The sequence below is a fragment of the Sorex fumeus genome, unplaced genomic scaffold, assembly GCF_029834395.1.
Source record: "Sorex fumeus unplaced genomic scaffold, SorFum_2.1 ptg000061l, whole genome shotgun sequence".
In the NCBI taxonomy this organism is placed as follows: Eukaryota; Metazoa; Chordata; class Mammalia; order Eulipotyphla; family Soricidae; genus Sorex; species Sorex fumeus.
Window position 1 is genome coordinate 34,366,399 of NW_026606118.1, and position 16,984 is coordinate 34,383,382.

Here is a 16,984-nt window from a genome sequence, read left to right on the forward strand (position 1 = left end):
CCAAAAGTAGAGAGAGAGTATGGGGATTTTGTGTGCCATGGAGGCAGGGGGAGGGTGGGAAAGGGGGGGCAGGGGGGTATACCAGGGATATTGGTGGTGAGGAATGTGCACTGGGGGAGGGATGGGTGTTTGATCATTGTGTGATTGTAACCCAAACATGAAAGCTTGTAACTGCTTGTAACTATCTCACGGTGATTCAATAAAAATTTTTTTTTGAAAAAAGGTAGATTTCCAGGGCGGGACTCTGGGTAATTTTCCCTCCTTTTTCTGAAAAGAGATTGATAAACCAAATAAATAGAGGAACCTCTGCTCGACGGTTGGTTTTGGTGTTTTCTGATTAAAAAGTAGATTTCTTTGTTTTAAAAAAAAATATTCTCATAACTTTGTTGTTGCAGTGAGTGGGGAATCACACACTATCTGTGGCACTGGGAATCACTCTCAGTGCATACAGGGCAGTGTTGGATACTGAACTTCCTTCCCCGTGCTGCCAAGCAGGTACTTTGCCACTGAGCCATAGCAGGCCCCATCTCTTTCTTTTTTAAAATCATTTTGCTATCGCTTCTAGAAATCTCATGGGTATAACCTTTCCCACTGTTGGACTTAAACATCCAGTTAAGCTTTCGTCTTAATAGTTTATGTTTAGAATTTTGTGAGAATACATTGCCTAGAAAATACTTCCATCAGACTGAAGTAGAGAAAAATGTGTTGAAAGAACAGAATATATGTGCTGTACTTTCTTGATTTTCTTTTTTGTTTTTAATCACAGAGAAGAACTTTACTCTTGGTTTACAGTATGGAAAATCTTCATTTTTCTTCACGTTAGAGATATTGTAGGATATTGAGCGTCTGTCCTCTATAATTTCTAATAATAGGGTTAGAGCAGTGGTGTTCAAACTGAAGGGCTTGTTAAGATACGGGGCCTTCATAGTCCCAGCATCAGAGCTGCTTATTCAGTAAGTCTGGAATAGTGTCCTAGAATTTGCCTTTCTCACAGATGCCAGGTGATTCTGATAACTCCTAGGGCTATAATCTGAAAGCCATTGAACTAGTATAATAGAGCTTTCTTATGCCGCTGCTAAAATAAAGCTTACATAAGTGTCTTTGTCTTTTTCTTTCCTCCCAAAGTGAGTAAAAGTTTAGTTTCAGGGTATTTTTGGGGTGTTTTATTTTTGTTTGCTTGTTTTTATTTTTGACTTTTTGGGTCACACTCGATTTGCTCGAGCGGGCCCAGTAACGTCTCCATTGGAGACTTTGTTGTTACTGTGTCTGGCATATCGAATACTCTCGGTAGCTTGCCGGGCTCTCCGAGAGGGGCGGAGGAATTGAACTCGGGTCAGCCATGTTGGCCGCTTGTAAGGCGAACGCCCTACCCGCTGTGCTATCGCTGGTGATACTCGGGTTACTCCTGCTCTGCACTCAGGAATTACCCTGGTGATGCTCAAGGGACCATATGGGATGCTGGAGATCAAACCCAGGTCAGCCGCGTGCAGGGCAAATGCCCAACATGCTGTACTGTGACTCTGGCCCCCAAGTGAGTACAAGTATTAGCAGATGATTAAGGAAGCACTGAGTTCTGGTTGGCTTGGAATTTTTCTTTTTTTCTTTCTTTTTTTTTTTTTGAGGGGTGCAGGAGGCAGTCCTAACAGCTTTGGGGGCTTAGTTCATAGTCTGTGCTTAGGGATCACTCCTGGCAGGGCTTAGGGGAGCATATGGGGTTCTGGGAGTTGAACCTGGGTTTGTTGCCTGCAAGTCGAGTACCCTGTCCACTACACTATCACTCTGACCTCTGGCGTGGAATTTCTAAGAAATCTAGGAAAGGAATTGAAGACATTTTATAGTCAAACCTTCATGTTTTCCAAATCTAGAACTTCAGACCTTGATTACGGAGTTGCTTGAGATCTAGAGCAGAGGTTTTCATCCTTTTTATACATGCAGACCTGGCACCTATTTGCAGACTGGCCAGTCATTTAAGTGGCAGTAGCTGTTTTACAGACCAACAAGACATTTCTGCAGACCACCGCTTTTGCCCTGGAGTACTTTGGTGTCCTGGTTAAACCTCAAAATGGTTTCCTAACTGTTACCAGTGTTCTTTTAATTACAACAATTGACTTCTGACCTTTTTTTGGTTTGGGTTTTTTTTTTCTTAGGCTTTCTTCAGACAAAACAATGTACCTCAGGAAAGCCGTTTCAATCTGAAGAAGAACGTGGAAGAGGAGTACAGGAAGTGGAAGTCAATGACTGTAGAAAATGACATCATTACCCACTTCTCTACACAGCGCTCCCCTCCACTCTTCCTCTGTCTTCTCTGGAAAATGCTCCTGGAAACAGATCATATTAATCAGATTGGCTATAGGTAAGCCGGAAACCTGGGTATGTGTTGGGGTGTTCGCCTTACAAGCGGCCAACATGGCCGACCCGAGTTCGATTCCTCCGCCCCTCTCGGAGAGCCCGGCAAGCTACCGAGAGTATCCGATATGCCAGACACAGTAACAACAAAGTCTCCAATGGAGACGTTACTGGGCCCACTCGAGCAAATCGACGATCAACGGGAGGGCCTTTACCTTTACCTTACGTTCCAGGCAGAATCAAATAATAAAACTTATTTTTTATACTCTGCATTCCAGAGTATTAGAGAGAATTGGAGCTCGAGCCTTGGTAGCCCATGTGCGGACATTTGCAGATTTCCTGGTGTATGAGTTCTCAACATCAGCCGGGGGTCAGCAACTCAACAAATGCATTGAAATTCTTAATGACATGGTATGGAAATACAATATTGTTACACTGGACAGATTAATTCTCTGCCTGGTAAGGATACTTCATTGCAAAATAAGTTTTGAAACTGTCTCTTTCTTGTTTAGATCAAATGTGTGACTTATAAACCTTGTGTATTGGCCTACTTTATCTTGCCTCAAAGGAAAAATGAATGCATACTATCCTCAAGCATTTTATCACTTCCCTAAAGAGCTTTCCCAGTTCCTTTGTGCATTTAAGGGTGTATTGAATATCTGCCATGTTTTTTGTACTGCAAGTGTGGGGCGGGGGGCGGGGGGGGAGGGGAACCATGGCTCTTGCATTGTGATGCTCTAAGAGTACAAGCCATTCTTAAAGTTTCCTATAATGGCACAAAGTAAAAAAGTTACTGCATTTCAAAGTGTTGATGTAATTACTTTTGTAATTTGAGTAGCCACAGTCATAACTGAATTTCCTCAGAGCCACCCAGTATTTCCCAAGTACATTTTTTCCTGACTTTGATGTTTGTTTCCAGAAAAATTTTAGAAAAGCTCCTGAAGTCGGCTAGAAAATGGCCGTTTTTCAAAAACGTATATATAGATAGTGATGGTGTTTAGGGTTAATTAGTTCTGTTTACTCAGCTGTGAAGCATAGATATAAAGGTATTTGTAACTTAAAAGGGTAAATAAGGTAAATCTATAAATCAATTAAAAGAATAAAATAGAATCAGAAAATATTGAAAGAGAAGACATTTCTATAGATGTTACATTGTGAAGAGTGGATTAAATCTTAAATAAAGATGAACTTTTCTTAGAAGGAATGGTGAGAGCCAAAATTAGGCAAGGAAGAGGCAGACATGCAAGAATGCTGAACTGTTGTTTTGAAGTAGACAAGACATATACAGAATTCTAATAAGAGTAATGTGTTACTATATAAAAATTTAGTCTTTCAAGTTGCAAAGCCACATTTTTGCACAGATTGAATGCTTTCATATATATATATTTTTATTTTCTTTTTCAAAGGCCATGCGGAGCCATGAAGGAAATGAAGCCCAGGTTTGTTATTTCATAATCCAGTTGCTGTTACTCAAACCAAATGATTTTAGAAATCGAGTAAGTGACTTTGTAAAGGAAAATTCCCCAGAGCACTGGCTACAGAACGACTGGCACACCAAGCACATGAATTATCACAAGGTACTAATTCTAATTAATGCTGGGATTGATCCTTTTAAAGCTATAGTTTGTTATTTAGCTAATTCATTTTACTATTTTCTCTGTGATTCTGCTATATTCTCTTCAGTCTTGAAAGAAGCAAATTAGCTCTCTAAACTTTCTCAAGGTTCTAGGATAGCTCTACTGTTAAGGATAAATTAAAACTGATTTTAGTAGGTCAGATTCTCATAATTCAAAATGAAAATAAGTTATTAAAAATTTGATATATCTTTGTGATACTATTTTTGTCAAGTTGAAAACTAGATTTAATTGCATGGTTTATGTTCTAATAATGATGATTATTTGGTTCTTTTTATGTAGAATTGAAAGATACTCTTTTTGTTTTGTTTTGTTTTGAAAGATACTCTTAACACTTAATCTTATTCTCACTTCCGCAGAAGTATCCAGAGAAGCTCTATTTTGAGGGCCTGGCAGAACAGGTTGAACCTCCTGTGCCAATCCAGTCTCCCTATCTGCCCATCTACTTTGGAAATGTGTGTCTTCGATTCCTTCCTGTATTTGATATAGTCATACATAGATTTTTAGAGTTGCTTCCAGTATCCAAATCATTGGAAACTCTACTAGATCATCTTGGAGGCTTATATAAATTTCATGGTGAGTTTTTTTCAATTTTCAGTTCTATCTAAAAACCATATAAACTAAAGTAGGCTGAGTATCACCTTATTGGTGGTAATGGTTATAGAAGTTTCATTTTAATAAGTGTTTAAGACTACGGGATTATTCCAGGAACTATAAAGTAGATACAAAAAATAGGAATAGGTGGGTCATAGTAAATGTATTAAAGAGGAAAAAAATAAAAGATGATCACAGATGCCTTATTTAACACTGTGTGATTGATTTTGAAATGAGTAGAGGAGAAAGGTATGATGAGGTCAGAACAGACTTAGGCTATTATAAACTAAATGAGTCTAGGTGAATTTCTTGGGTGGGTAAGTTTTGAATTGCGCATAGGATAACAAATGAAGGAAAAGAACATACTAAAGAGAAGACTTCCTTTGGGTAAATCTTGGAGGTATTTATAAAGTAAGGTGTTTGGAAAATAATCACCTCATTAGGCTAAATTGAGAATGTATATATTATATCTGATGATGATAGAGCATCTTAAATGTTGACTAAGAAGTTTTAATTGTATAACTAGTAGATGGTAAAGCACTATAGCACTGTCCTCCCATTGTTCATCAATTTGCTCGAGCGGGCCCAGTAACGTCTCCATTGTGAGACTTGTTCCTGTGTTTGGCATATTGAATACATCACGGGTAGCTTGCCAGGCTTTGCCATGCGGGCGAGATACTCTCGGTAGCTTGCCAGGCTCTCCTGAGAGGGGCGGAGGAATTGAACCTGGGTCGGCCGGGTCAGCAAGACAAACGCCCTACCTGCTGTGCTATCGCTCCAGCCCAGATAGTGAAGAATCAAGATCATGCGTGGAAAAGCATTGTTTCAGAAAGATGAATTCAGTTGTACTTGGCAATGTGTCGATAGAAGAAGCCATTTCAAAGACTTGTGACAAAAAGTTTAGATGTATGATTCATAATCATGGCATTGGAAATTAGGAAGAAGGGATAGATAGCTGAGTGAAAGGATTTGCTCAGCCAGTTAGGGGGAAGTATTAAGAAACCAAAGACAAGTCGAAAGTGGTAACCACTTTGAAGGATGTTGGAGGAAGTGACTGATATGTGGAAGTCCTGGGCCAGCCACGCTGAAGACAGAATGTATTTATGTGGGGAGCAGTTCTAGTCTTTGATCTAAGATGTCTTTTTCCAAAGCAGAGATCCAAATCACATTTTAACACTTAAGAATAGGTGAGACATTAATGTGAGCATTCTTTTAAAAATATTTTTCTTTGGGATTAGGTAAGATCTACACATAGTACAGAGTCAGAAATTTCTATTCTCCAGATACTCAGGTTTTTCCTTTGTGGCGAACACTCTTACAAGTTTCTTGTATATCCTTCCATAGATATTTTAGGTGGATATGTTTTTGGTGTATTTCTCCTAAAATATAAACTTATTCTCATTTTTTTCTAGCTTTATAAGAACTTATTTTATATGAGTACATAAATAGCTGTGTCCTATATACTATGATTTTCTCAACTAGTCCCTTATTTTTTGACCACCTAGTATATTTCTAATCATTAGTGTAAGCTAAGCTATGGTGGTATTTCTTGCACTTGTATCACTTTAATGTGTTGAGGGGGGCAGTACAGGGGAGTAGGGAACACACTCAACTGCACTCAGGGATCACTCTCCTGGCAACGCAAATACCTTACCTGTGTACTTCTCTTCAGCACTGACACTTTTAAAGGATAAATTTCCAGAAGAGGAATTGGCTAGCTCAGTGTATGACTAATATCTTTAATATAAACTGTGCATATTGTAAGTAGGTTTCTGCCTTGTCCTAAAAAAATATTCATTGTATGCTGTTGCCCAACTATGAAACAGTTTCAGGATCTTCTGAGCTGTTTAATTGTTATCTTGAAACCAGAGGGTAAATTTTTCAGACATCAGTAACCATAAATACCATGGTGGTCTTTCTTTATAGATCGTCCAGTCACTTATTTGTACAATACTCTGCACTATTACGAACTGCACCTAAGAGAACGTAATTTTCTCAAACGCAAGCTTGTCCATGCAATCATTGGCTCACTCAAGGATAATCGACCACAAGGCTGGTGTCTAAGTGACACTTACTTGAAGAATGCTATGAATGCACGGGAAGATAATCCTTGGATCCCAGAGGATTCCTACTATTGCAGATTGATTGGCAGACTAGTAGATAATATCCTTTTTATTGTGATGCCAGCCTCCAGAAATAACACTGTGTTGGTCTGTAAACATATATTTTATCTCTTTAAGGTAATATTTTTAAAAATGTTTTCACTTTTTATTTTTACTTTTGTGGAGATCTTGATAGGCTGAAATCAATTCATTAAAGTATATACTTAAAAGCAGACTTGGTTTGATACCCTAGGTTTTACTCCTCAACATGACAAGAAAAAAAATTAATGAAAGCAAACTTGATGGAAACTTGTCTTGGAAAAAAAGTTATCCTAAATGGATGCTATATGTTGTACATGCATCTGCTTGCTATGTAAGGCACAGAATCTTAATTTCAGTATCAAATGCCTTAAAGTTGAAAAATTTATTCCATTGTTATATGTAGTTCTTCATTTTGATTTTATGTTGTATCAGAACACTACATTTAATATGTCCATATGCTGTCTACTAAAAAGACCAGTTTTACCTAAATGAACATTTTTTTCCTTTAGTAAAAGGTACTCATCACAAAGTAATTTTCTAATGAGCAGTTTTATATTATAAGAGATAGGTCTATAAATGACTGTATGATGAAGCCTGGGATGCCTCAATAGCATCTAGAGGTATACTTTAGTCAGGAGTCAGCCTATCGGAACAGTCAGGCAGACTCACTTACAATTGGCCACAGTTGTGATCATTTCAATTATGTCAAATTATTTGTGTTGGTTTGTATTATTTTTAATCTATCTGATCTCTTTGGGAGTTCTAAATTTGATATATTGACTATGGTTTACATCCAAAACATCTTGAAAATTGTAAGGCGCAATACCATTGTGAGCAATTAATCTGAAAATAATTGTTATTCCTTTAACCACTTGTACCTATTGCTGGCAAATCTCCTAGTCCATTCCCAAACTGTGACTGGAGATTCAATGAGTTTCCCAACCCAGCTGCCCATGCACTGCATGTTACTTGTGTGGAGCTCATGGCCTTATCAGTTTCAGGCAATGATGTTGGAAATGCTCTTCTAAATGTTGTCCTGAAAAGGTGAGTAAACTGTACCATGCATTGGGATCATGAATCTGGAGGGAAACAGGTTCCCAAGCAGTACCGAAGATACTCAAGGGCTACTCTTGCAAGTACTTGGCCAGCCAGTCAAATGGTTCAATGCCAGGACCTGACAATTCAGTCTTGCTCAGGCCTGGTGGTACTGAGGACCATCATCCATACTCCAATGTTGCTTTGGAGTCCATACATTGCCGATGATAGAATTCGAGGATTTGCACATGCAAGGCATGTACCTCTGACTCCTGAGCTAGCTCCAGAACCCTAAGATTCATTTTTTAGTTTGTAAAGATAATGATATTTTTATTTGATTTTTGGGTCACAACCAGCTATGCTCAGGGCTTACTCCTGGCCCTGGGGATCACTCCTGGCGAGGATTAGGGGACCACATGGATGCCAGGAGTTGAACCCAGGTAGGCTGTGTAAAAGGCCAGTGCCCCATCTGCTGTACTATTGCTTTGGCCCTGAAAATGGTATTTATTTGTTGCTGTTAAATAGACCTGTTTTATCAAGATCGATGGATGCCCATTTAATAGTAACTCTCTTTTGATTCCAGATACAGTCTTTAATATCAGTATAATAGAAAGAGTTCTGAATAGAGTAGGAAAACTTGAATTGATTCCCACTTCCAATTATTTGTTTATTATTTAATTTAGGAATAATACTTGCTTGTCACTAATGGCGTTCTGTCAAAATCTCTTAACGATCAGTATAAAGTAGGGGATAATGATTGAGGAAGTGTAAGTAGATGGAAATAGTCTTTCAGCTCAGGAGCTATTATTAAAGGAATCCTCTACCCCCATATATATATATATATATATATATATATAATATATATATATCTTGAAACTATGCACACACCATATATATATATATTTTACATATTTATCCTGGTAAAAACCTATTGTATTTATATTGGAACAGATCATCCTTTAAATGACATGTGTTCATAAAAATAAGATTCCCTTGTCAACAATCAAATTTTTTTATTTTACATTTTTATTCTTTTTACCCCCATTTGCAGTCAGCCTTTAGTGCCAAGAGAGAACATTACCGCGTGGATGAATGCAATTGGCCTCATCATTACTGCCCTACCAGTGAGTTGATAATTGTGATTTGTGCTCAGTAATGGAATTCAGCGGTTTCTCTGTTAGCCAAAAAAAAAAAAGAAGAAGAAGGTGCAGCTAGATCTCCTTCTGAAGGGCATTTTGCAGTTAACAACATATTTAATGTTTTATGTTTTTAATATCACTACTTTAGAAATCTACTGTGACTATTATAGTTGCCTTCTGCATCACATTTAGATAAATCTTGCTGACTTCTAGGTCCCTAGATCCCTTGATCTCTAGCTTACCTGTCCAACCTTCTTGCATCAGAATCTTCTCTACTTCTAGTTGCCTAGCATGTATATAGAGCCTTTGCTCATGCTTTTAACTCCTGTTTGGGGTGGGAGAGGAGAGGTGGCAGTGTAAGAATTTGGGCCACACCTGACAATATTGAAGGCTTACTTCTGGCTCTTTGCTCAGGTCTCAGCTCTGGCAGTGGGGTCATAAGTAGTGCCAGGATTAAACCCAGTTTAGCTTCATGCAGTTTAGCTCCCTATAGTGAAAACTGGATTTCAGTTATTTTATGTATACCATCTTTGTGGGACCATTTTTGCAAAGATTTCAGCAAGAGAGAACTCGATGCATGATAGAGATAAAAATATAATCTGAGTTTTTATTTGAAATAAGATTACTTTTTAAAAGATATGCAAGGCACACACCTTACCCTCTGTACTCTCTCTCCAATCCGTATCATGCTATCATGCTTTTTGAGAAAGAATATTTCTAATAGGTTAGTGAACATGACTTTATGGTGAAGCAGGCCCTAAACTAGCCTAGAACAAGCAGACTTTAAAGATGCTGATGAAAGGTTCTGGCCTAAAGTCGTGATCATACTGCATGGTTGTCTGTAGAGAGAGCTTTGAATTTTGATAGTTTTGTCTAACCTGCTTGTGTCCTCTGAATTTGGTTATACACCTCAGTGAGTCATATTTCCTTATATGCCGTGTGTGTGTAGAAACGTTTTTTTCCTTTTATTGTTTTCTTGGGGTGCCACACTTGGCTTACTTCTTGCTCTGTACTGAGATAGCTCCTGGCAGACCTCAGGGGACCATATGTCGTATCAGGGATCAAACCCAAGTCAGCTGCATGTAAGATGAGCTCCTTACCTGCTGTACTCTCTTCTGCCTGAAATTATTTCAGAATTATATTTGTATGCCAAAGTTATCTGTATGAGTGTTGGTAAAGTGAATTGGCTGTCTAGCAAATATCAGGTACTGAATTAACTATATGCATATACGGAGTTCTATAGTTCAGATGATACTTGTCCTCAGGTTGTCAGGCTGAAAATTTTACTCTTAGTGAAGCTACCATGCTATATGTGAAGAAATCTCTCATTACACAGAAGCATAAACTGGAATAAGTAAAAAAAAATTGGAGAGTGAAGAAATGTTATTGTTTTGAACTCTATAGAAAACTGGATATTGGGTGGATTACTGAATAACAGATGAGTTTCATTCAGCTTTCCTCTGGTTTTCAAGGAGCCCTATTGGATTGTCCTTCATGATCGAATCGTTAGTGTTATCAGGAGCCCCAGCTTGACTTCTGAGACAGAGTGGGTTGGCTATCCGTTCCGCCTCTTTGATTTTACTGCTTGTCATCAGTCGTACTCTGAAATGAGCTGTAGCTATACCCTAGCTTTAGCTCATGCTGTTTGGCATCATTCTAGCATTGGGCAACTTTCTCTCATCCCCAAGTAAGTACTGTGATTTTTGAAAGAACATTTACTTCTAAAAAATTTTTAATCTCCACACCTGAACTTTATAATCTCATTCCATTGGACATTTTGTAAAGAGTTTTAATGGAGAAGGATTTCTAGAAATTCAGGAACATTTTTTTTTAATTCAAGAATTGTCTGGGGAAAGAAAAAAATCACTGTGGATATGTGATATCTAGTTTTCCCTTACAGTTTCATGAAGCTTAGTCAAATGCATTCTTTTTCCAGAATATTTTCCAAAGTTGCATTTTGAATCAAATAACCAACTGATATTAGCCTGTTTTCTTATTATTTTTTATGATGACAAAGTTAGTATTAACTAGAATCAAGTTTCTGGAGAGTAACAATCATAATAATTTAATTGCCTCTTATTATTTTAGATGTTTCACCATCTGTTATTTAATAAGAATGACTTATTTAATAAGAATGACTCCAGCGGCTGGAGCAATAGCATAGCGGTAGGGCGTTTACCTTGCGTGCAGCCAGCTCGGCCGATCTGGATTCGATTCCTCCGCCCCACTCGGAGAGCCTGGCAAGCTACCAAGAGTATCTTGCCTGCACGGCAAAGCCTGGCAAGCTACCCGTGACATATTCAATATGACAAACACAGTAACAACAAGTCTCAGAATGGAGACGTTACTGGGCCCTCTCGAGCAAATCAGTGAACAACGGTAGGACAGTGTTTGTTTGTTTTGACTCCTAGATCTAAAGTAATTTGTTTCAATAATGAAATGAAGATCCAGTGAGAGGTATACAGTTAATTGGAAATTTACCAAAATTAAAAGGGCCCCCCCACCCCAATGATATGTTTCACAGATACTTGGGTAGGCTGTAATAACAACATTTGAACAATTCAGCTTATTTCAAGTCACAAGAGATTTTCAATGTCAATTTTAAATTTTAGGTTTCTTACAGAAGCGCTTCTCCCTATAGTGAAAACTGAATTTCAGTTACTTTATGTATACCATCTTGTGGGACCATTTTTGCAAAGATTTCAGCAAGAGAGAACTCGATGCATGATAGAGGTAAAAATATAATCTGAGTTTTTATTACTTTTTAAAAGATCTGTTTAGTTTCTTTCACAGTGATTTTCAAACTTTCATAACGTGAAGTCAGTTTAGTCAGATCTAAGACCTATTTTAGAGATTCACTGTGCTCATAATTAGGTGTGCCTGTAAGGAGTTTGATATGGAATATCAGTTCAGTTAGAGAAGTTTGGGAAAGTACCCATCTTTAAGGTGGAAATGAAAGTTAGGATAGAGAAGTGAATTTAAGAAGATGTACTGTAGAGCAGAGAAATTAGTCTGAGCATTCAGATGCAATTAAGAAGATATAACCCAATGAATCCCTGAGACTGCAGTTATCCTAAAACTGAGAGATGCTTTCTAGAAAAGGGATTGGATATCTCTTAATCTTCAGAGAGATTGTCCCTAATTGGGGTTATTTTACAATAAGACAGTTTATTCTGAATGCAGGCTGTAGTTTTCTCTCCCACAATTGTGGAGTTTTGTTTGGTCACTGGTAATTCTTTTAGACAGTCATGTTTTCCCTCCATGCTAGTATTATAACCATCCTCTGCCTCATGCTGAATTATTGAAACTTTTTTTAAATAATTAAATCTTTCCATATTATTTGTAGATTGGTGTGGCATTCTATGACATGCTGCTGAATGTAGACCAGTGTAGCACCCACTTAAATTATATGGATCCTATCTGCGACTTCCTGTATCATATGAAATATATGTTTACTGGTGACAGTGTAAAAGAGCAAGTAAGTTAACTTAATATCTTTAATGATGTTTACCGTAGGAAACATGACAATATGGTGATAGACTACTGTTTGGGTGAGAAATGTTAACTTCATTCTTTTTAGGAGATTTATATCACAGTATACTACTTTCCAGGTGTAGTATTAAAGTTAGTACGTTTTTAGTTCCTCACACTTCTCCCTTGAGAGAACATCTGAAAATGTAAGTGGAGAGTTAATTTAACAGTCATTAAAAAATAGCTGTAAATGATGTTACTGAAAAGAGCAGGGAGGAATTGTGAGTGAAAAGCATACTTTGCTTCACTGTGACAAGGGCAAGTTGGACAAACTCCAGCGTAGTTAGAAGACTGGAAATAAAAAGGCTAATTCTGGCTTACTCTACTTGATGGGACTGGGCATGCTTACCTTGAATATTTTATATTCTGGGAAATTGTTCATGTCCTCACTCTTTGAAGGATTGTCTGTTCAAATAGATGTTAGAGTTCTGCGTCATTTGTTCTGTGCTTCAAGTGACATAAAAATTCTGGTGATGTTAAAAACCACTTTCTAATATACCTAAAAGTTGAAAGGATCTCCTGAGTCATGATGGTTTCCTGTCTCCAAGAAACAAAAATCTCTGCCGCATTGGAAGGATGGAGACGGGGCAAATAGGTAGAATTAAGTGGTCTTTTTTTTTTTTTTTTATGTAGGAGTACTGCTATTTATTCAGCCACTGATTAGCTGATTGAATTGGGCATGAACTCCACAAAATTAAGTGATCTCTACTCATACTTTAATGTTATTTCTTTCTTTATTGGTAAATAAAAACTGATAATGAGTTCTCATCTGCTGGGCATTTTGCTTAGAGCTGGGGATAGTGCAGTGTACCTTTATAAGCCTTGACAGCATTGCCAAGAAGAGTGGAGTGGAAAATAGTACAGAAATAGTTTGTTTAGCATATATTTCATAATTTAACCTAAGGAAAGCACAGTGAGACAGGAAAAATTGTTAATGAACAGATCATTTTTAGTCAAGCTGAGTAAGCTATAAAATCGCTGAGTAAGCTATAAAGTTGCCTAACGTTTTTCTGTAACACACTGACTCCTGTGCAACAATTTGTGTTAATTAAACCACACGAAAGTGTGAGTTCCCGGTGGTGTGATCCAGCATCAGCATGTTTTATTTTAAGTAGGAGTACAGTTAATTTAATTTACTGAATTCCAGCTATAGATCAAAACAAAAAAAAAAATTATTCTGTGAAGAAATACTATGGCTATGTTATTCTAAGAACTACAAAATATAATTGTGCTTTTGTGAAAATTGCATTTTAATAAAGTGTTTAACTTTATGTACAGTTAACATTAGCTGTACTAGCTTTTGGTAGTGGATGACTAGCTAGTTAGGTCAATGGGTATATAGTTTGTGCATATGTGTGAGGGACAACAGTTTTTTTCCTGAAGAGAAATAATTGTATCTGCTTTTGTAAAAAACATAAAGCCTTGTAGAGAAGTTTCTTAGCTGTCACACTCTACTTCCAAGTTTGTTGTTAAGGGTAATGGGAAAATATTTTTAAAAGGTGAAAATTGACGTTCTCTTTTTAAAATATTTTTTTAATGTGGTCTTTTGTCTTAGGTTGAAAAGATTATCTGTAATTTGAAACCAGCTTTAAAACTCCGTCTCCGATTCATCACACACATCAGTAAGATGGAACCAGCATCAGTGCCTCCACAGTCCATGAACAATGGGTCTCCAGCACCACAGTCCAACCCGGTGCCCGTGTCCCTACCAGTTACCCAGTGATATCCAGGTGCACGGCATTGAAGATGGAAACATAACTGTTTGGAAAGTGCACTCACATCTATTCTATCTGAACATGATCATGCTGCAGTGATGTAGTAGAAGCAATGAAGTTCAGATTGTTTTATTTTGATTCAGATGATGAATCTTTTTGTACCTTAGACTCCTTTCTCCCTATTACATATTTGTCTCTAAGAGATAAGTAATTTACATGTTTTTCTTACCTACAACAATTTATTCAAACTACCTAGGAATATATCTGTGATCAAATGACTATTACTAGATAGACATAGTCTTTTTTATCCTTGTATTTTTAACTTTTTATTATTATTATTATTATTATTGACAAATGCAGTCTCCAGATAAATTGTTTTAAATGTTCTATACTTGTGAAATAGTATGAATCCTCTTGTATATGTTTTTTGGTTTATCTTTGGGCTACAAGACTTTTGTCATGTGAAACACTAGAATGCATCGCAGGAGCAAACATGGCTGCATGTATATTTTTAAGTAGCTTACATTTGTATCAGATTTCTAAGAAAATGGGCTACTATTTCTTATCAAGTAGATTGAGAATTTTTGCCTTTGCAGTGGTCATGAATTTACATGAAATAAGTTGGAAGCAAAAGAAGAGTCAGAAAATGTATAAACTTCCAAATTGTATCTGTGTTTTTAAATATGAATTAATTACTTTTCCAGGTTGAAATTCTCACCTGGCAGACAATGTGATTCTTAGAATTTTTATAATCTTTATATTTTAAAACATATAATTTTTAAATATACATTTTTGTTCTTAAGGATATATTGGATTTTGAAAGATCATTTGTTAATTTGGGAATGAATGGTATAAAAAATGTAAAAACTGAAAAAATAATAGTAAAACCTGTTGAATAAACTTTCTTATTTGTTACTCCATTGAGTGAGTGTTGTGTGGCAGGTTGCCTGCTGGCAGATTTGTAATAGAGAGCTGGGATATATCCATGGGTATCTGATCGGACCAGGACTGTGTCGGATACTGGCCTGGGAATTAAGAGTTAATAAATTATTTAAGACAGTGAGAGGTAGCCAGCTATATAAACTTCCAAATTTTATTTCCAAATATTCTTCCTAGCCCTTTCTATGATTCATAATATTGTAATCAGTAAAAATTTTTGCCATAAAAATCTAGCTTAAAATTTATATCACAGTATAAGTAATTTTTCTAAGTTAACAGTAGAGTAAAATTCTCCAGAAAATGGACATAGAGAGTATCTTGCTAAGTAAAATGAGTCAAAAGAAGAGGGAGAGATACAGAATTACTGCACTTATTTCTGAGAGATAAAGCAACAAATAGTATGAGACTGATATCCAAGGCAAAGAAAAATAGGGGCCAGGAGAACTGGTCAGTGGTTGGAAGGTTACCAAAGTGTGTGGGGGACGGAAGGCAGTTAGGATAGAAAAGGGACCAGTATGACAATAATAGTTAGAATTGATCACTGTGGACAAGAACTGAGTGTTGAAAGTAGGTAAAGGGATATACATGATTAGCTTTTGGTATCTTTATTGCCAACCATAGTGCCCAAGAAGAGGGAGGGAGAGAGAGAGAGAGAGAGAGAGAGAGAGAGAGAGAGAGAGAGAGAGAGAGAGAAAGAGAGACAGAGAGAAGAAAAGTCCCTGCCACAAAAGCAGATGTGGGTGGGAGTAGGGACAGAAGGGAAATTGGGGACATTGGTATTGGTGGTGGGAAATGTACATCGGTTAAGGGATGGGGGTTGAAACAATATATGACTGAGAATAATCGTGAACAACCTTATAAATGTGTCTCACTGTGATTCAATTAAAAAATAAATGAATAAAAAATAGAGATCTTTAAAAAAAATTCTCTGGCCCTGTAAGATAGTACAGCGGGGAGGATGCTTGCCTTGCATGCAGCCAACCCAGGTTCAACCCCCAGCATCCCATATAGTCCCACAGCACTTGTCAGGAGTGATTACTGACCATTAAACCAGGATTAAGCCCTAAGAATTGCTGTGTATGACTGAAACATAAAAAAAAAAAAGAGTTCTCTAGAAAAGTCATACAAGAAATGACTTCAAGTATTATATTTTTCTTAACATAATTTCAATTTCAGTCTAACTGCCACAAAGATTATATTGCTTTGAGGTCCTAGGAGTGGGATAATTATGATACTTGCATTATGCAAATAAGAGAGAAAATCAAAATCTGTTACCATGTCTTTAAGGACATATACATTGGGATTGTAATTATAGAAATAATACAGTATAAACTCAGAGAGGAAAATTCTGTTTTTCCCCCTAGCTTAATAAAAGGGAACATGATTTTTCCTTCAAAGAGATTTTTTTTTCCTTTTTTTTTTTTGGTGGGGGGGCCATACCCTATGGTGCTCAGGGGTTACTCCTGGCTCTGCGCATAGGAATTACTCCTCTTGTTGCTCAGGGGACCACATGAGATGTTGGGGATAGAACCCAGGTTGGCAACTTGCAAGCTACCTGCTGTTCTAGTGCTCCTCCAAAGAGACTTCTTTAAAGAAAAGTAATTATTCTTCAGAGACAGTAAGTGAATACAGAAACTTCATTTGATTTTAGAAAGCAGCTGAGGGAGAAATGCCTTTATATTTATTGCATAATGACTAGGGCAGTAGGAAGTAGGGAACGGGGTTTCCTGCAGAGTTAGAAATGTTCTCTATGTCTTTGCCTGTGTAATAGGAGCTACCAAGTCGACTGAGAACGTGGAATGAGACTAACATTCTAATTTTATTAACTTTTCATTATTTAAACTATATGTGGTCGATGTATTGAACAAGGATTTCTAGAGTAGGATTTATCATAATTGTTTTTATCT

General features: G+C 37.1%; 1 protein-coding gene across 2 annotated transcripts in view; it reads left to right on the plus strand.

Moving 5' to 3' along the window:
- MED23 (mediator complex subunit 23) overlaps positions 1–15,053 on the plus strand; it is a 50,676-nt gene extending 35,623 nt beyond the window's left edge. For both annotated transcript variants that reach the window (XM_056125975.1, XM_056125976.1), the window contains 11 exons: positions 2,148–2,353; positions 2,625–2,805; positions 3,753–3,923; positions 4,340–4,556; positions 6,501–6,737; positions 7,597–7,762; positions 8,805–8,877; positions 10,365–10,579; positions 11,505–11,625; positions 12,239–12,370; positions 13,979–15,053. In XM_056125975.1, the coding sequence (XP_055981950.1) occupies positions 2,148–2,353; positions 2,625–2,805; positions 3,753–3,923; positions 4,340–4,556; positions 6,501–6,737; positions 7,597–7,762; positions 8,805–8,877; positions 10,365–10,579; positions 11,505–11,625; positions 12,239–12,370; positions 13,979–14,146 (1,887 nt within the window). In that variant the 3' untranslated portion in view covers positions 14,147–15,053. The remainder of the gene's footprint in view (positions 1–2,147; positions 2,354–2,624; positions 2,806–3,752; positions 3,924–4,339; positions 4,557–6,500; positions 6,738–7,596; positions 7,763–8,804; positions 8,878–10,364; positions 10,580–11,504; positions 11,626–12,238; positions 12,371–13,978) is intronic.
- Positions 15,054–16,984: the final 1,931 nt, after the last annotated feature.